General features: G+C 33.6%; 2 protein-coding genes and 1 non-coding gene across 3 annotated transcripts; 1 reads left to right on the top strand and 2 right to left on the bottom strand.

Annotated features, from left to right (window-relative positions):
- Nucleotides 1-313: 313 nt before the first annotated feature.
- Nucleotides 314-3443, bottom strand: LOC112797115 (putative GDP-L-fucose synthase 2). Its single transcript, XM_025839887.3, has 3 exons — nucleotides 3046-3443; nucleotides 2590-2674; nucleotides 314-1630 (listed from the first exon to the last, which is right to left on the bottom strand). The coding sequence occupies exons 2-3, from the start codon at nucleotides 2606-2608 to the stop codon at nucleotides 675-677; spliced, it is 975 nt and encodes a 324-aa protein (XP_025695672.1). The 5' UTR covers nucleotides 2609-2674; nucleotides 3046-3443; the 3' UTR covers nucleotides 314-674.
- Nucleotides 3444-14088: 10645 nt separating this feature from the next.
- LOC112795110 (uncharacterized) lies at nucleotides 14089-15839 on the top strand. Its single transcript, XM_025837066.1, has 5 exons — nucleotides 14089-14556; nucleotides 14657-14880; nucleotides 14922-15335; nucleotides 15423-15585; nucleotides 15672-15839. The coding sequence occupies exons 1-5, from the start codon at nucleotides 14089-14091 to the stop codon at nucleotides 15837-15839; spliced, it is 1437 nt and encodes a 478-aa protein (XP_025692851.1).
- A 4496-nt stretch (nucleotides 15840-20335) lies between these two features.
- Nucleotides 20336-20442, bottom strand: LOC112798690 (small nucleolar RNA R71). The gene has a single exon (XR_003200289.1). It is a non-coding gene; the product is annotated as a small nucleolar RNA R71 (small nucleolar RNA).
- Between the last annotated feature and the right edge of the window lie 377 nt (nucleotides 20443-20819).

Below are 20819 nucleotides of genomic sequence, written 5' to 3'. Positions count from 1 at the left end.
CTAATTTTAGACATACTCATCATTTTTTTTTAATGACAATTTGTTGTTGATTTTTCACCAGACTTTATGAGGGATAAAATCTTCCCACATTACTCTCCTACAATCATCAATTAAATGGTTCGCAAATCCTATATACCATTTCACAGCTTCTGGGAATGAAAACAAAATGGCCGGTAAAAGGCTTCATAATACTAAGACATGACAAATCTACCTACACACTGGTTTGACCCTGCAACAAATCCTGAGAAACATGTTGAAAGGCATAACTATGAGAAGCTGAAACAGCAGAATATATACCATAACTCAAATGGGAGACACAAATTTCTAAAATTTTATTGTCTGCTGTGAATGGATAACAAGAATGCATACAAGAAGGCGTTGAAGTATTACAATGTATAGCAGATTCACACACGTGATCAAGAAATTTTCAAACTCACTCAAGGCAATCAAGAAACTCTTGAATGAGCACCTGCTATAAGATCATGATAACACAAATTTTAAAATAGATTTAATTGTTTGATCTCTAGAGAAAACCACAGTTTTCATTGCACATAATTGGTACATAAAAATTGATGATATACTCCTCTTTGTATAATGTTTTATGAAGAATTCTTCATGCTCAAATCACGAGTACCTAAGAAGGAAATATGGCACATTCTGTTTGAACAGCTGAATCATAGCTTGTAGTTCTCCAAGTACCATCTGTATGTATCAACAAGACCATCCTTAAGGGATATTTTCGGTGTCCAACCAATGCCAGCAAGTTTCGAGCTGTCCATCAACTTTCTTGGAGTCCCATCAGGCTTTGAAGTATCCCAAACAAGAGCTCCCTCGAATCCGACCACTTCCTTCATCAGCTCAGCCAATTCCTTAATAGTAACCTCTTTCCCACTCCCTACATTCAAATGCTCTAGTCCACTATACTTCTCCATCATGAAAACAACCGCATCAGCTAAATCATCAACATGCAAGAACTCCCTCAATGGACTTCCAGTGCCCCACACTACAACCTCCTTGGCACCGTTGATCTTTGCCTCATGAAACCTTCGCATCAAAGCAGGCAAAACATGTGAATTCTCCGGATGAAAATTGTCGTAAGGCCCATACAAGTTGGTCGGCATTCCAGAAATCGCATCCCACTTATACTGAATTCTGTAAGCCTGGCACATTTTAATCCCAGCAATCTTAGCAATCGCATACCACTCATTCGTGGGCTCTAAGGGACCAGTAAGCAAAGCATCTTCTGGGATTGGTTGAGGTGCAAACTTCGGGTATATGCAAGAGGAACCCAAGAACAGTAACTTCTTAGTGCCATTACGATAAGCGGAATCAATGACATTGGTCTGGATCTGGAGGTTTATGCTAATGAAATCAGCAGGGTAGGTGTTGTTAGCATGGATACCACCGACTTTTGCTGCAGCTACAATAACATATTCAGGCTTTTTGGAGGCAAAGAAGGCTTCAACATCATATTGGCGAGTGAGATCGAGCTCAGCATGGGAACGTAAGACGAGATTAGTGAACCCAAGTTGTGTCAGCTTGCGAACAATGGCTGCACCAACAAGACCCCGGTGACCAGCGACAAAAACTTTAGCAGATTTGTCAGCTAGAAATGAGTTTGATGCCAATGCTGCAGCAAATACACAAAAAGAGAGAATTCAGGGTTTCAAAAACTCATCTACAACGGAAACAGCAATTACTAAATAACCAGGAATTTTTGTTTTGGTGAAAATGTGTTTATATTATTATCGACTCATCAATACACTGGTAGTTCATATATGGTTTTAGGAATTTAGATCCTCTAAAGCGAGAAAATTGGTAAAGTGATAAAATGAGAGATTAATCACCATTGAATTTGTAACTCTCATTATTTGTGAGCCCCACTATCTTAATTTAAGAGTAATTAACCCCTCAGTTTATCATGTTATCAACTCCCTCACTTTAGAGAATCTTGATCCTTGTTTTTATATATCTAACAACTACCCTTGAATCTAATGAAATTATTGTTGGAACAAAGTGAAAGGATGTAGGAACCTAGTATCAAATGAAGATGAAAATTAGAAACATCTGTGTTTGTTTACTCACAAAGAGAATAAAATTTGCTAGGTATTAAAGAGACCAAGCTCTCCCAAATTCAAATTCCAGTTCTGAGATATTTCTCTCAATATCTCTCTCCTTCTCTATATAGTCATCCAGCTTCCCTCCAAACCTGAACATTTTCTCTCCTATCCCAACCTACACTTAATTACAATTAAGCCCCCTTTGATACCAGTCCACTTTCAACTCTTTCTATCAGGTGCCTAACAGTAGACTCTCAAATGGAATAACATTACTTGGGAAATTGAAAATTGATACAATACTAATAATTGTGGGTCCGAACAATAAGCTTGGTGCACAACACCCCCAACTGCAGTGTAGCATTACTCCTCGGACTTCTAGTCGAATCCTATTGAATCTTAGTTTTACAAGCATGAATCATCTCAGAATTCAGAGGCTTAATTCAATTAGGGAAAGGATTTCAGATCATTTCAATAAATAATTTTTTCTCAGCATTTAAACATTAAAAAAAAGAGCGAGAGGAAGAACCACCGTTGTCATGGCTTCCCATGTTGGTGTGTGATGCAAGATCTGGTTGTCTGGCAAAGCAGCAGGTTTTCAAAGTTCAAATCAAAACCTGAAACAAATCAACATTGTGAAAAACAAATTAAACAAACAAGTTCCAAGTTACTAACAACAGAAAACAACTAAGCATTTCTCTCATTAAGTAAGGTCGGCTAAGATCAAACAGCACCATTGTGTTAAGCTATTAAACCAAATGATTTTTTTCTTAGACCTATCTAGTATTCTTATTGGCGTTTCTACATGTCTTCTAATCACATAAACAAGAATCTCCTTTACACAAATGAGCAAACCACCGACACCATCACCATAAATCAAGGGTTTCATCAAAATCTAGTTAGCAAAAACGGCTACAAATTTCAACGAAAAACCACTTCGAAAATGGTGAAATGAGACGAAGGGCGGAGGAAAAACTGAAAATTTTACCTGACGCTACTGACTGAAAGAAAGCCAAAGGAATCAAAGCTTTTTGATGTAGTGAGAAAATGAAAGAGACTGAGTGAGTGAAGCTGAAGAGTTGAATTGGAACGCACAGTAAATGAATTGGATTCCTGTGATGGTGACTGAGATCTGAAAGGTAGCGTCTCCTCCGGAGAGAAGAACGGCGGCGGCGGAGGGAGAGAGTGAGGTATAGGTGTCGGTGTTCTGAGATCAAATCAGAAAGGGAAATTAAAAGATAACTTCTTAGTTCTTACCTAGTTTACCTTAGGCTAAATTTTTATTATTATTATTATTATTATTATTATTATTATTAAGAAAAAACAAGATAACTGCATCAAATGTGGATTTTTTTTTTTTAAATTACTGACTAGTTTTTATTAACCCGGATCAAGCATACCGAAGATTTCAATATTTATTTATTTATGTTTTTGTTAAAAACAGCTAAGCATGCGTCTAAAATAAGCACAATAATTATATATTTATTAGTTGTCTCATATTTATATAAATTATTAAATTTTATAAAAATATTATTTATATATTAAAATTAACTATTAAAATCAATTATTAATATATTTTTTGTATAAATATATGTGTGGTTTAATTTATTTTTAATATAATATTTATATTCTAAGTTTCAACATATAGTTTTTATGGGTGATTGATTTTGGTAGCTAATTTTGATATACACGTAGCATAATTCTAGATTTTATTGGATAAAAATCAAAAGCTAATATAAAAAACGAACATTAATAGACTCTAATAAATACATAATATCCTAGTACATAAATAAATACTTTAAATGATAATACTTTAATAGACAATACTTTAAATGACAACATAATCGTTTATTTTTAAATAATTAAATATACAATATATAAATACAAAAAATATAAATATTATTTATTCATTAAGACTAATTATTATACAAAAATTTTTTATAATATTAAAAAATTATATAAAATATAATATTTTAAACTGTAACATAAAAATATAACATAATTAAAATTTTATTTTATATTATTTAACAAATAATTAAATTATTATATTCAAAATTTATTAACTAACTACTTTTTGTTAAAAATATTATTATATAATATAACTTTTATAAAATATTTTTAAAATATAATTTATTTAAAATATTATATATAATGCATAAAAATATTAACTTTTAAAAAAAAAGAATAAATAATATAATTTAAAATACATGCCTATCAATTATCATATTATATATTTACTTATATTAGTAAGACTTAAACTAATTAAATTTTTTTTAAAAAAAATAAATGTATTTTATTCATTAATTTAAAATAAAATATAATGGGATCCATATTAGGACATATAGGCATATAGCAAAAGAAAGAAAAAATTTCTAAAATTCACTAAAGTGTGAATTCAACAAAAAAACGTGAATGAGAGAGAAAATAGATTAGAAAAAAGAAAGTGAATGCAGAATTAGAGATTGAAAGACAACTTAATCACAAGTTTCAAGCATGACTCCACCGTTACTTCTGGAGGGATCAATTCTTGTTCAAAGATCATGTTGTTTCTGGATTTTCAAATTTTCTAGCACAACGTTGCTAACAACACCAACTGCGACGACCCACCATGTCAAACTTTGAAGTGCTCAGATCTCTCTAACCAGACCGACTAAAAAGAAGGTGAGTTGTTGTTGACAAAATTTATAGTGATGGGACTTTTATTCCATACCTCTTTTACTTTTTCGCATAAGAATAGACAATAATTGATCGATTCTGCATCTTATTGGCAGCGGAAATATAATGGAAAAATGAAAGGAAGACGCTGGTTGAGCAGATTAAGGACGGGGAGCTTCTCGTGCATGCTTCTCCAGAGAAAAATCTTTAATTTTAGAATAAGAGAGAGCCTTTACATTTGACACCCGATTTTTTTATGTTGGAGAATTTTCGGACAAAACTCTATTGGAGAGTGCTTGAAATGATACGCCACTTAGTAACCAGAGTTTGCTTCATATTTCCTGTTTTGAGTTGTATTTCATTGAAGTCTGTCTTCACCGTCTAAGATTGTGATTGATAGAATTTGCTGACTAATTTCAAGTAAGAAGAGTTGATTAATTAGATTCTAATTCCAGCTTCTATTGGGTAGCGTTAAATCTTTTACCTACATAATGTTATGTATCTGAATTTCTGTGATAGTTGAAGGAGGGATTAGGAATAGATGATTGAGAGGGAGCCAAGGGTCAGGAAGAATTTGGATGTTGTTGCCATTGTCAACCCACTAAGTAAGCTATTTTTTCATAACTGAATAACCTTCTAGAACACTCTGCCATCCTCAAGAAGGTAAGTTACCCGTCTCTGCTTTCATGATAGAACTGTATCTGTAGTATTTTTTATAGACCCTGGTTGTAAGAGAATCTGGTTGGATAGCTAGTTTTCAGCATTGTTTAGCAAGCAATGTCAGATTTTGAACTCGTAGGGCTTTAAATCTGAGACCGCCTTCTTTTTAGACTTTGACATAAGATCCCAACTCATCCAAGCCATTTTTTTCTAAATCTTTTTTAGTCCACCAAAACTGAGATAAAATACCATGAATTTCTCTGATTAGAGATTCCGAGAATTTAAAGCAAGACAAAGAGTAAATAGGAATCGCCTCTCCCACTACTTTTATCAAAACGTGTCTGCTAGCTGATGAAAGGAGACTCATTTTTCATCCTTGAACACTCTTTCTTACTTTCTGTTTAATGGAACTGAAGGTTGCTTTTTTAGAATGTTGGATAACCGAAGACAGTCCCAAATATTTATCTGCCAAGTTCAATCGAACCTCCCTAGGAGTGTTATTGCTGAAAAATAAAGATGATTTATCCAAGTTCACCTTTTGGCCACTCACATTCTCATAATTCAAAAGCAGCTCCATAATTCTGTCACAACTATCATCATTCATCTTACAAAATATAATTGAGTCATCTGCAAAAAAAAAAGTGATTCATTGTTGGGCATCTTCAATTAATTTGAATACATGAGAGGATACCATTTTGCTCTACCTTGTTCAGAAGGTAGGAAAAATCTTTCGCACAAAATAGAAACAGAAAGGGAGATCGAGGGTCACCTTGACGGATATCTTTATTTGGCTTGAAAAAGTCATAGAGTTGTCCTTCAACAACGATAGAGTACGAAACAGTTCTCACCACCTCTTGTATCCAGCCAATCCATCTTGAATCAAAACCAAGCTTCTCTAGCATAAACCATAGGAATTGCCACTCAATTCTATCATATGCTTTGTTCATATCAAGTTTCAAAGCCATCTCATTAACCAAACCCCTCTTCTTAGTTTTCAAGTAGTGCATGCATTCATGGGCTATAAGAATATTGTTAGAGATTAGTCAGCCTTTTACAAAGGCGCTCTGAGTTGGACTAATCAGACAATTCATGAAACTCTAGAGCCGATAAACCAATACCTTTGCATATGGGATCTTGAAAATTAGGCAAATGTGGGTGTGGTTGAAGCTTTTTAATATTCTACCACTAACAAATAAATTTTGGATTGTTTTAAAAATATCTTCCTCTACAATATCCCAATAGAATTGAAAGAATATAAAAGTGAATCCGTCATCACCTGGGACACTCTGGGGATGGACACTAAAAAATGCTCTCTTAACTTCCTCCATTGAGACTGGACGCAACAATTTACGATTCATGGCAGGGATAACTTTAGCACCAAAATCTTCAAATAGAGAGGCTGGATCAGCATTGTTAGTTGAAGTAAACATTTTCTTAAAATATTCCTCGGCAACCGTAGCAATCTCTCCATAAATGGTAGTATAACTTCTATCATTCTTTTCCAATTTTCATATTTTATTTCTCCGAATCTGAGATTGGTAGGATTGATGGAAGAATTTAGTATTTTTGTCACTCTCCTTTAACCATTTTATCCTTGATTTTCTTTTTTAATAGCTCTCTTCTCTAGAATAGACCACTTCAAGTTCTTTTTCCAGTTCATTCAATTGGTCTCCGTCATTAATTCCTGCTTCTCTGAGGATTTTAATCCTATCAAGAAGGTTCTCAATCTTCTTTTTAGAATTGGATTTGGATGACTGTTGCCAAAATACTAATTGATGATGACACATTTTTATTTTTTGTGCAAGAATAAACATTGTTGAACCCTTAAACCTTGAACTTCAAGCAGCTGCGATAACATTCCTTATTTCTTCCATTATACACCAACGATCTTGAAATTTGAATTTTCTCTTGGACTTCTCCATTTGAGGATTAGTATCTAAGAAGAGTGGCGTGTGATCAGACCCATTTTCCAACAATCTAATCACTGAAACAATATGGTAGATATTCAACTAGCCCCCTAAAGCGAGCATTCTATCCAATCTCTCGGCAATATGATCCAAACCCCTTCTTTTATTTGACCATGTGAATGGTCTCCCTACTATGCCTAAGTCCATTAATCCATTTCCATCAATGAAATTAGAAAAATAAGATATAACAGCCTAGAATTTAAGATCTCCTCCCATCTTCTACTCACAATGGCATTAAAGTCTCCGAAAATAATGACATTTTTGGGTAGTTACTGAACAATTGTTGAGATCTCTTCGAATTTGGTTAGCCTTTCATGATCCAAATAGCTTAAGTGAATACCCATCAATTCTCATGCAGAGTTATTAGATGTGTCATTTACCTTTGCGGCTGTATAGTAATTTCCAATAGCAATTACTTCAAGATCTAGGTCTTCTTTTTAGATTAGAACTGTTTCTCCTGCTGTCCCAATTGAATTATTAATCTTCCAATTCACAAATCTGTAGCTTTTCAATTTTTTTTCTACTATGCGAGATTGGTTTTTAGTTTCACAGATGAGCATAATCTGGTAGAGTGGGATTGACATATCCCTTTAAGATTTTGGACTGTCAAGGGTCCAGCATAATAGCTTCATGGGACTTTGGGTGTCATTTGATGGCTGGCACCTGATGTGAAAAATCGTCGATTCAAAATTTTTACAAAAATAATCTCATCGAAGTATAGATCCAAACCAATAGATAACCCTCAATCAAAGTTTAATTTGTTTGTCACAAGTGCAAACAAAAAAAATCGAGAGTATTTAAACCTCAGATCGTCTCTCATGGAATTGCAGGAAAGTGTGCATATTATTGGTTATGAGTATAAGAGGTTTGCAGAGAAAGAAGCGAGAAAGTAAATGACAAGAAAATAAAGCTAACAACTAAGGAAGTGTAAATGCTAAAAGACACTCCTGACAAGGCTTAAGAGTCAAGGCTTCCTATCTATATCATTGACCACAACATGGTAATTACAAAGGGTTAATTCCACTTAGTTTTCTCTAACATCGGAGGGTGAAGTCAAGTGAACATAATTGATCCTAAAATCAATTAACAATCCTAAATTAATAATCACAATGGACATCAATGATATCAAGGCATCTAAGTCCTCAATACCAAACTAAGAGTGCTAAAAATCTACTCTAAAATCCAACCAAATATTTTATCAAACACTTAGAATGCATAAAATAAAAGTATGGTAAAATTATAATAATAATAAAATCTAAAGCTACTAAATGTAAGATAACAATAATAATAACTCAATTAAACATCAATAAATATAAAAGCATCAAATTACATTAATATAAATCAAAGCAAAAAAAGTTCATAAGCCAAAAGTGACACACAAAAAAATTAATAATGTAAATTAAAAGAATCAAGACAAGTAAATAAGGAGAAGCAAATGAAACTAGATCAAGATAAGAAATAAAATCTAAATCTAAGAGAGATTAACCTAATTCTACCTTAATTTTAGAGAGAAGAGAAAGCTTCTCTCTCTAGAATATAACCTAAAATATGTTTCTATTTTAAACCTAATTGCTCTCCCATTGTCCTCTCTTAAATTCGGCCTTAAATACTTCAGAAATGAGTTAGTTTTGGGCTTAGGAAGGTTGGAAATCGCAACCCACGTGTTGCAATTAATGAAGTCACGTGCTTCATGTTATGCGTATGCGCAAGGTCACGCGTACGTGCAAGGTCACGCGTACGCGTGACCTGACGAAATCTCCACTCATGCGTACGCGTGGCCATGAGTTACTCCAAATCCTCATTTCTTCATGAATTCTCCACTTTGCATGTTTTTTCTTCATTTATTCAATCAAATCTTTGTCTTCTAAGCCTGAAATCACTTAACAAACACATCAATGCATCGAATGGAATTAAAATAAATCAAATTTAGCAAATTAAGATCCTAAAAAGCACGTTTTTACTCTTAAGCACAATTTAGGGAGAATTTACAAAACCATGCTATTTCATTGAATAAATGTAGAAAAAATTGATAAAATCCACCAAATTCAATATAAGATAAACCATAAAATTATGGTTTATAGCACCCTCCACCTCATTCTCAATTAACCACTCTTCCTCTAAACATATATTTTTTAACTTCTTTCATTCTCCTTTTCGCCATTGCTTCTCTTATTGCCAACATAAATCTTGATAATATTGTCTCTTATTCTAGCTAGCTGCTTCAGTTTTATTTTTTTATTTTTGCATTTTTAGAAGTAGCCAAATATTCCTTAGTATTCATTCGAATAGATAGCTCTCTAAGAATATTTAGCGAATCAGCACCTAAATTAGTGTTAACAGTCTCTACTTTTGCATCTTTATCTTCTTGCACGTTAGAACTATTTGCCATTAATTGTTTGGGGGTTGGTTGCTACTTCTTGTCCTCCATACTTAGGCTTGAAAATCTCTCTAGAAGCCACATTGGAGCTGGTTTCTTTTTTGGTTGTGCAGAAAAATGACCATCAACTCTAGGTGTTCTTGAATCATCATATTTCTGCCTTTCAACTCTCCTTTCAATCTGATCCGCCTTGACCCAGTCTCTTATACTCTCTTGTTTAATCTAATTTTTAGATGAGTCTTTCAAGAATAATTAACAATTTTTTATCTCATGTCCAAGGGAGGCATAGTAAGTGCAAAACACACCAATACGTTCATACCTCAAACCCATCTCCAGAGGTTGTTGATTTGGCAATTTTATACTGTCTCTTAGCTTTTTATCACCCTCCAGTTTCACCTTGGCTTTGATAATCTGGGATTTTTTGTCTTTGACTTCAAAAAAATCAATGTTAGAGATAGGGTCTAATTTACTCCCTAATTTACGTCCAACCTTCAGGGTTTTGAATTATTTCTGGTAAACCCCAAAATTGAACCTAAATAAGGAGTGTAAAGATCATTCTTTTTCGTGAGTCATTGCCCTCCTCCAAATACTTAACGTGTAGGATGTAATTCTTAAAGAGTCATGGGAGCCTCTTTCAATCTCAGCATATCTGTTTCTTTCTCAAAGAAAAATTGAAATTGATTATTACCTTTGCTCACCACTATGAAACCTTCAGGTCTACCTAAATAGCATGTATTGTACCTTCTATTGCTCTAGCAGAAAATGGTCTTTTTGCAAAAATTCTTCTTAAAAGACTCTTCGTACATGCTTGTACTCCTTTTGAGATATCTTCTTCATCAAAGATAACAATCTCTTCCTCCTTGCTCTTCCTCTCATGTCTAAAACGCTCAGAAGCAGATTATATCTAAGATCATCCATCCTATTTGTTAATAAGAATTCTAATAGTAAAGGCCGTGTTTTGATTTGTTTGTGATGTGTTATATGAAAACTCTAAAGGGCACTAAAACTTTAGCAGAGCACTAAAGACCCTAATGGATAGTGTAAAGGCAATTGTTATCATTTAGTATTTATCTTTTTTATAAATTAATCAAACAATCATACTATTGTAAAAATATAATCACATAAATACACTATTTTCTTTTATACTTTTTTCTAAAATAATATATATACTATATAATATCTGAATTAAAAATACAGTTATTATATGTAATTACACCTATATATATGAATTTGTCTAAAAAGATTGAAAAAAATTTAAAAAAACAAAAAAGTTAATATTTTCTTGTATTATATATAATTTTTAAATAAATTTTATTTTTACAAATATTTTGATAAAAATTATATTATATAATAATATATTTAAAAGTAATTAATTAGGAAATTTTAAATATAATAATTTAATTATTTATCAAATAATATAAAATAAACTTTAATATTATAAAATTTTTCTTGCATAATAATTAATCTTAATAGATAAAAAATACTTATACTTTTTGTATTTATCTATTTTATATTTTTTGGAACAAAAAATTTTCACCTTTATATAATAAAATATGTGATAATCTTCTTATATGATAATTTTATATATATATATATATATATATATATATATATATATAATCTATTAATATTTTTATATATTAAATAATTATAATAATATAATAACATTAAAATCAGAAAACATATTAAATTTGTTACATTAAAACTAAAAAATTATATATTTTCTCTTGAATTTAACAAAATATATTTTTAATAAATTATATGTGATGAAAAATATTTTGTGAAAGACATTTATATACGAATTTCTTATATATATATATAAATAAAAATCTGGTCGAGTTAAAGAATAAAAAAATTAACTAGAAAAATAAAAAACTATTTAAAAAATATAAAATGCTCTTATTATAAATATATAATTATAAATATTATATATATGAAACTATAAATGTTAAATTTTAAAAATAATTTTAAATTATTATATACTTAATATTATCACAAAATAAATATGAATAAAAAAGACTAGAGAAGAGAGCTATGAGGTGATATATATATATATATATATATATATATATATATATATATATATATATATATATATATATATATATATATATATTAGATAGTTTAAAAAATAAAAAAATATATACCAATTTTATATCAGTCACTATTACATACACACATATGATACATATACATAGTTGATACATATTTTTTATTCAGTTTTTCTAAAAAAATTAAAAAATATATTCTCATGTATTACATATAATATTTTAAATACACTATATTTTGATAAATATTTAATAAAAAATTATATTATATAATAATATTTTTGACAAAAATAGTTAGTTAATAAATATTGAATATAATAATCTCATTATTTATCAAGTAATATAAAATAAAATTTAATTATTTTATATTTTTATGTTACAGTTTAAAATATTATTTTAATATAAATTTTTTAATATTATAAATTTTTTTTGCATAATAATTAATTTTAATGAATAAAAACTATTTATATTTTATGTATTTAAATATTTTATATTTTTAATTACGAAGTTTGATTAGTTTAGGTCTTACTAATATATATTAATATATAATGTAATAGGTATATATTTAGAATTATATTATTTATTCTTTTTTTTTAAATTGAAAAAAATAAAAAGGTTAATATTTTCATGTATTATATATAATATTTTAAATAAATTATATTTTTTAAATATTTTGATGAAAAATTATATTATATAATAATATGGGATAAGTATTATTTTGGTCTCTCATATTGAGGGTCAGAATCGAACACGTCCTTGGTGTATATTTTGATTTAAAATCATCCTTAAAGTCATATTTGAATTTAAAATAGTCCCTTACAAAGTACACTTTTTGTAAATGACGACTATACCCTTATGAGCTTTTGTGTTTCATGTGAAACACTTCACCCCTTCATATGCTTCCAAACCCTCAACATTAATCAACGTAAACCCCAACATTGATCAGAACGTTTCATTTCACCAATGTAGTTGCACCGTGTCCTAAGTAAGAATAAAAACCGACAGAAGGTATTTCTGGACTGAAGATTGCAGCCGAGTCCGGTTTACTGGAAGGCAGGGTCATGCACAGTCTATCAGGTATGTTTCATTGTTTACTGAGATTAGAGATAAACATCACTGTGTGGTTTAGGTTTTAATTTTTTTCTTCTATTTCTGTGATATGGCAATGTGTATAGGTTGTTGGAGAAGACAATGGTGTACTTTAAACTGAAAGTCTACCATGGGGGTGGTTTACCTATCGGAATGGGCCGTTATAGTATGTTGGGGGAGAAACAACAATGATAGAAGAGATTGATGCTGATCGGTGGTTTGTATTTGAAGCCTATGCAGAGTTAAAGCAGTTTGGTTATGTGGAGGAGAATATTCCTTCGTTGTGGTTCAAGGATCCTACACATGAAGACTTGGAAGAAAATTTAAAGTTGTTTAAATCTGATGCAGATTCCATTGCTATGTGCAAAATAGCTGGGTTAAGAGATTATGTTGAGTTGTATGTAGTGCACAAAGTTGAGGAGGAAGACGTATTTCCTGCTTTTGGCTACATTGATGTTGGGGGAGATCATAGGATGGATGATGAGGGACAACAGCTGGTTGTGTATGGAGGAGAACAAGCTGGTGATGATGTTAATCTAGAAGCTGATATGGGTAACTATAGTGACAGTGACAGCATTGATTCAGAGTATAAACCATCTGAGGAAGAGGAGGAGACCGAAGATGATTTACACTTTACCAACAGTGAAGATGAGCTTGATTCTGCTGTTAGTGGATTTCAAGATGTTAATATGGTGAATGAAAAAATTAGGGCAGTGAAAAAGAAGGGGGTCGCAACTGATAACTTTGAAGATGAGGATGGAGCAAGGAGTGATGAATTAGAGAATGACCACGAGGTTGGAGGTGCTGTGTCAGATTCAGACCACCAGGGACAGAGTTATCCAGTTCACAAGCATAAAAAAGACATGATCCAATACAAGTGGAAAGTGGGCACAGTGTATGTATCCAGGGAAGAGTTCAAGAACACTGTGACTGCATATGCCGTGCAGACCGCTAGGGTCACATTTAGAAAATGTGATCTGCAGAGGGTTAGGGCAGTTTGTACTGGCGAGTGTCCGTTTTTGCTATATGCTGCGAAAATGAAAGAATAGGATACTTGGCAGCTTCGCAGCATGAATTTGACTCACACATGTACACAAGCACACAGGGTGGGGATTTTGCACTCGAGATGGCTAGGCAATGCATTCAAGAAAAAGGTCGAATCAAATTCGAAGGTGAATATTAGGGAGTTAGTGTCAAAGGCTCAAAAAAAGTGCAACTTGACTGTCACCAAATCAATGGCAACGAGGACCAAGCAGATTGCACTGAATGAAATCCAGGGAACCTTCCGAGAGCAGTATAAGAGGATATATGATTATGCACATGAGCTGATGTGGGCAAATTCAGGGTCCTCCGTTCGCATACAAGTGCAAAGGTGCCCTGACCTTGATAACGCAGCAGAAGCCTCATCCATGACCAGCTACTGTATCTTTCAAAGGATCTATATCTGCTTGGAAGCATGCAAGCAGAGCTTCAACCATTGTAGGAGCTTCATTGGTCTAGAAGGCTATTTTTTGAAGACACCCCAGGGTGGACAACTGCTCACTGCCATTGATTGGGATCGAAACGACCAAATGCTGCCCGTTGCATATGCGGTTGTAGAGACCGACAACAAGGACTCATGGACTTGGTTCCTAAATCATCTTGCATCTAACATTGGTGTTGAGAAGATAGGAAGAACTACTTTCATGTCTGACCAGCAAAAAGTAAGCAACTGTTACCACATTTGACTTATGTACATTGACATTATGAATTACTGCATCTCAAGTATCACTAACTGTGTGCTCCTCCATTTTCTACTTGCAGGGTTTGTTGCCAGCATACGATGATGTTATACCAGGTGTGGAGAATCAATTCTGTGTGAGGCACCTATACATTAATTTCAGGAAAAGGTTTCCAGGGTTACAATTGAAGCAACTAATGTGGAGGTGTGCTAAGGCGACTCACTGGAGGGACTGGGAGAGGAACATGGCCAAACTGAAAGCTGTGAATCAAGAAACCTATAGGTACCTAATTGCTATCCCTCCTAGGTATTGGTCTAGATCTAGATTTACCTATAATTCTAAAGTAGATACACTGTTAACAATATATTTGAGAGCTTTAATGTTGCCATAGTTGATGCTAGAGAGAAACCTATAGTTATAATGTTAGAGGAGATCAGGGTTAAACTGATGACTTGGTGGGCAGAGAATAGGGATTTGGCTCAGAACTATGCAGGGACAATCTTACCTAGGATTAGAATCAAGTTGGAGAGGAGGTCTAGATCTGCTAGAGAATGGCCGCCATATTGGTCTGCAGCTCAGAAATATGAGGTTGTGAATGGGTTAGATAAGTTTACTGTTGACTTAGGATCCTCTGAGTGCTCATGTAGAAGGTGGCAGTTGAATGGAATACCTTGTGTCCATGCAATTAGTTGCATCAAGTTTAAAGGGCTTGGGTTGGAACCTTATGTGGCTGACTGCTACAAGAAAGAAGCATTCTTGAGGTGCTACGAGGCAGTAATACACCCATTAAATGGACCTGATCTATGAGAGATTACACCACATCCTGATGTAATGCCTCCCCTATACAGAAGGCCTAGTCACAGGCCAGTCAGAGAAAGGAAATCAGCTGCTAGAGATGAAGAACAGAGCAGCCGCACTCACATGTCCAGGAAGGAAGAGAAACAAAGGTGCCCTATATGTGGTGTTGTTGGACATAATAAAAGCAGATGCCCTAAACCTATTGAGAACGAGGTATGTTGATTAATTTTTTACATTGCTTGTCTGAGATTTCTCATTAAACCTTATGTTCATCTCTATTGACTGCAACTGTTTCATAGGCCCAAAATTCCAAGAAACTAAGCAAAGGCATGCAATCCAGGGAAAGCAACAACTCACAGCCTCTAGCTGCTAAGGGAGGAAAGAAAACTGCATCTACACAGCCCACTCCTAAGCTCACTATCAAGAGAAAAGTTGCTTCAGCAACACAACCAATAACTTCAGCATAGTCTAACACTGTAGCACAGCCAAAAAGGCCTATAGGCATGATGATTGGATTTTTGTGTGATCTAGAATTTCACAATTGAAGTCTCGTTGCAAGTATAGTTTCTAAACCAACAATAATCCTTTCATACAAAAATTTGTTTGTCACTAAAACAAACCCCTAAAATCTATAAACCGAAGTATTTAAACCTCGGGTCGTTCTCCCTAGGAATTGCAATAAAGTGCCTCGTTATTGGTTATGAGTTATGTTTGGGGTTTTTATAAGAGGCATGAAATGTAAATGGCAATGAAAATAAACTAACAACTATGAAAGCTCTTGGAAAGGTTATGAGAATTAGAAGTCCTATCCCAGTTATCCTCCTCAATTGTGACTACAAATTGTTCATTGTTACCACTTAGTTAACCTCTAACCATAGAGGAAAGTCAAGTGGAGGAATTAACTTGATTCCACAAGTTCTAGCCAACTCCCAAGGGAAAGACTAGCTTTAGTGGTATCCAAATCAATTAGCAACTTCTAATTATCAATCAACAAAGGAATTAGATAACTCAAGTGTCACTAATTACTCTACCTAGGCCAAGAAGAATAAAATCTATACTAAAATCCAACCAAGCATTTCATCAAACACTTGGAAGGCACAAAGGAAAAGCATAGTAAATTGATAACAAGAGTAGAATCTAACAACAATTAAATGTAAGAAATCAACAACAACAATCAAAAGGAACACAATTATTATGAATTACCTCAAATGGAATTGGAAGAAAGTAGAAGAGACAAGAGTAGATCTACAACAAAGTATAAGAATAATATAAAGGAAATTACAACAAAAGAATAGAGAATGATGATTGCAACAACAAGAAATTGAGAAGAAGAAGTAGAAGAAAGCATAAATGAAAACCTATATCTAAGAACTAAACCTAATCCTAATTCTAGAGAGAAGAGAGAGCTTCTCTCTCTAGAAACTAACTTTCCCTCCAAAACTAAACTAAACTAAACTAATGGTAACTAGTGTGTAAAGTTATCTCAATTCCCCTTCAATATTTGGCTTAAATAGCATCAGAAATGAGTTGAATTGGGCCCACAAGGCTTCTAAAATCACTGGCCATGAGTTGCATTAAGTGGATCATGTGCCACCATCGGCGCGTCCGCATACCGTGCTTGTGCGTGCTCCTATGCGCGATGAAACTATGGCAAATCTTATATCATTTCAAAGCCTTGGATGTTATCTTTCCAACGCAAATGAAACCGCATCATTTGGATCTATGTAGCTCAAGTTATGGTCGATTAAGTGCGAAGAGGTCGGCTTGATAGCTTTTGCGATTCCTACATTTCTTCATGAGTTCTCCATTTCAACATGCTTGTCCTTCATTCCCTTGATCCAATCCTTGCCTCCTAAATCTGAAATCACTTAACAAATATATCAAGATATCTAATGGAATCAAGGTGAATTAAATTTAGCTATTTTAAGACCTAAAAAGCATGTTTTCACTCTTAAGCACAATTAAAGGAGAAGTTATAAAACCATACTATTTCATTGGATAAATGTGGGTAAAAGGTTATAAAATCCCCTAAATCATGCACAAGATAAACCCCACAAATGGGGTTTATCAAGGCAGGCCCAAGGGGACCACGAAGCCCACATCTTCAGCCCAACATGATCCACCACCCAAGAAGATTGCAAGCTTAAAAATCTCAGCACCTTCTACGTCCTCATCACAGCCAAACACCACAACTCTTCCAACATCTCAGCCATCCCTTACCACAGCTTCAAGCCAACCCACTGGGCACTACTCTGTCAGTTTTACTGGAGGACCTCATGTTTCTCCCAGAAAACTGAAGTTAATGGCAAAGTTGCCTCCAAGAAAATGGGGATTGATTTAGGAAAATGACAACACTTAGCATCAAATTGTCATAGTTTTATACCATGCATGTTGGTTTATTTTGTTTCATGTTTGTGTTAAGGTTCTGGTTAAACAGTGTGGACTTGTTGGTTACTTTTTGTTGCTTATATTTTACCTTTGTGCTACTGCCTGTTGTATTGAATTATTGGCTTGTTCCTAGCCAATCCTTTTGATGGTTAGTTGATGCGTGAGCATCTTATCCATCTTTTCCAAGTGAATTTACATCTAAATTGTTGAGTTTAATTTAGAATTAATTATATTTTAGCCACTATGGATGCTATTTTGAGTTTTGTGCAATTTTATTCATTTTAGGTAGCATTCGGATGGATTTGATGAAGTTTCTGTAGAGAAAAAGAAGAAACCAAAGGGATGAACAGCGAAGACCGACGCGGACGCATGGCTCACACGACCGCGCGGAATGGAGAAATTGCAATGACGCGAACGCGTGAACTAGAATCCGCACAAATGATGCGAGCGCGTGGACGACGCGGAGGCGTCACATGCGCGATCTGCAATAATACAGAAAACGCTGGTTTCGATTTCTGGACTATTTTTGACCCAGTTTCCAGCCCAGAAAACACAGATTAGAAGCTGCAGAATGGACAAATCAAGTGGTCCCCACCCATCAACTGAAGATCTGTTAATTAATTCGAATTTAAATTCAAATCTTATCTTTTAGGAAAAGATATTATTTTTAATTTTAGATTTTAAACCTATTAGGATTAGTAATAAATAGGAACTCTGTACATTTAGGCAGATACCAGATTGTTACCAGAACCCTTATTTTTCTTCTCTGAACCATGAGCAACTAATCCTTCATTGTTAAGGTTAGGAGCTCTGGCTATTTGTATGGATTTATTCGTTTGATCTTTCTAATTTAATTCATGTCTTGATTTATATTTCAATAATTGTTTTCGTTCTTCATTTTATGAAATATGAGTGGAACGGAAGTATGACCCATGTTCTAATTGATTTCTTGTAAAACTTGGAAAAGCTCTTTACTTGAACAACAGCTTGAAAACATATTATACTGAATTTTAATTGTTTGTATTTAACGGGATACGTGACATATAATCCCCTTATTTTTGGATAATTAGAATTCTTTTCGCATATAAACTAGAAATTGATCATCACCCTCTAATTGGAATTAATTGACCAAGGAATTGGTAATTAATGAATTTTAGAGGAGACTAGGAAGGTCTAAGGAATTAGGATCTAGTCATATATAGTTTGCCATGAAATTAAATCTTGCATGATTAAAATAGTTAGTAAGAAAATAAATCTGGAAAAAATAGATAACTCTGAAACCTTAACTGTTTTCTCTAATATTTTATTCCCAACTTATTAATCTGCCTGTCTTTGATATTCTGAATTTACACTTAAACTTTTTGAACATCTCAAAACCAATTTCAGCTTGCCTAATTAAGCTTATCACTCTATAACTGTTGCTTAATCCATCAATCCTCGTGGGATCGACCCTTACTCATGTAAGGTATTACTTGGTACGACCCGGTGTACTTGCCGGTTAGTAAGTGTGGGTTATAAATACCGCATCAAGTTTTTGGTGCCGTTGCCGGGGATTGACTGTGATTAATAACTATTAGTTGTTTGATTGTTTAGATTAGGCGTTTTAATTTTAATTTAATTAAAAATTGTTTAATATTTTTCAAAAAAAAAATTTCCTTGTCTTTCGTTAGCACCCGTATCCCCCGTTTTAATTTTTTTTACTTCATTTAACGTTTGAATTTTGTTTTTAAAACCTGCGTCCATTTTTTTATTTTCCTTTTTATTTTCCTTTTCTTTTATTTTCATTCTGTTTCTTTCCGTTATTTTTTTTAATATTTTATTAGTTTTATTTCTATTTTTAACCTTTAAAAAAAATTTTTAATAAAAAAATAGGACCAATATTTTTCTTAATTTCTGAAATTAAGTTTGGTGTTGACTATTTATTATTTTTCTATTTATTTTATTCAATATTTTTATCTCTTTACACAGAGTTACCTCACTGGAAATTCTCTACACTCTGACGTAGAGATTCCCAATCTTTCTTGTTTTCTGTTTGTTTATGCGCAGGAACAGAGACAAAGAACATCTCTTAGAATTTGATCCTGAACCTGAAAGGACTTTCAGGCGGCGTTTACAACAAGCAAGACTATACAAGGCTGCAGAATCCACTATGGATCCGACTAATAATGATAATACCAATGCGGCAAACCCGAATGGGAATGAACAAAGGAGAGTACTTGGCTCTTTCTCTACTCCTACTGCAGATCTGTATGGAAAGAGCATTGTGGTGCCTCCTATTACTGCGAACAACTTTGAGTTGAAGCCTCAACTGGTCACCCTGGTGCAACAAAACTACCAGTATCATGGTCTTCCCCACGAAGACCCAAATCAATTCATTTCAAGTTTTCAGTAGATTTGTGATACTGTGAAGACAAATGGAGTGAACCCAAATGTGTACAAACTAATGCTCTTCCCGTTTGCTCTGAGGGATGGAGCAAAACTATGGCTAGATTCTCAACCCAAGGACAGTTTGGATACTTGGAACAAGGTGGTTACTAAGTTTCTCACAAAATTTTTCCCACCAAAGAAGCTGACTAAGCTTAGGATGGAGGTTCATCCCTTCAGACAGAAGGATGGTGAGACTCTATATGAAGCTTGGGAGAGATACAAGCTACTGACTAGGCAATGCCCTCCAGACATGTTCTCCAAATGGACACAAATAGACATATTTTATGAAGGCTTGGGTGAAATGTCCAAAATGTGCTTAGATAATTCTGCAGGAGGTTCATTGCACAAGAAGAAGACACCGGAGGAGACTATTGAGCTTATTGAATTGGTTGCTAGCAACCAATATTTATACTCCTCTAACAAGAATCCTGTGAACTCTGAGGCTCCTCAGAAGAAGGGTGTCATGGAAGTGGAAACTCTTAATGCTATTCTTGCTTAGAACATGCTTATGTCTCAGCAAATAAATTTTCTTACTCAACAGATGGGTGGCATGCAAGTCTCAGCTATCAACACCCAAAATCCCCCTCAAGAAGCCTCTTATGACATGACAGGTAATTTTGTGCAGAATGATA

Source organism: Arachis hypogaea, chromosome 4 (assembly GCF_003086295.3).
Source record: "Arachis hypogaea cultivar Tifrunner chromosome 4, arahy.Tifrunner.gnm2.J5K5, whole genome shotgun sequence".
NCBI lineage: Eukaryota > Viridiplantae > Streptophyta > Magnoliopsida > Fabales > Fabaceae > Arachis > Arachis hypogaea.
Note: the sequence above shows the minus strand (reverse complement) of the source record. Positions and strands in the feature narration are given on the sequence as shown.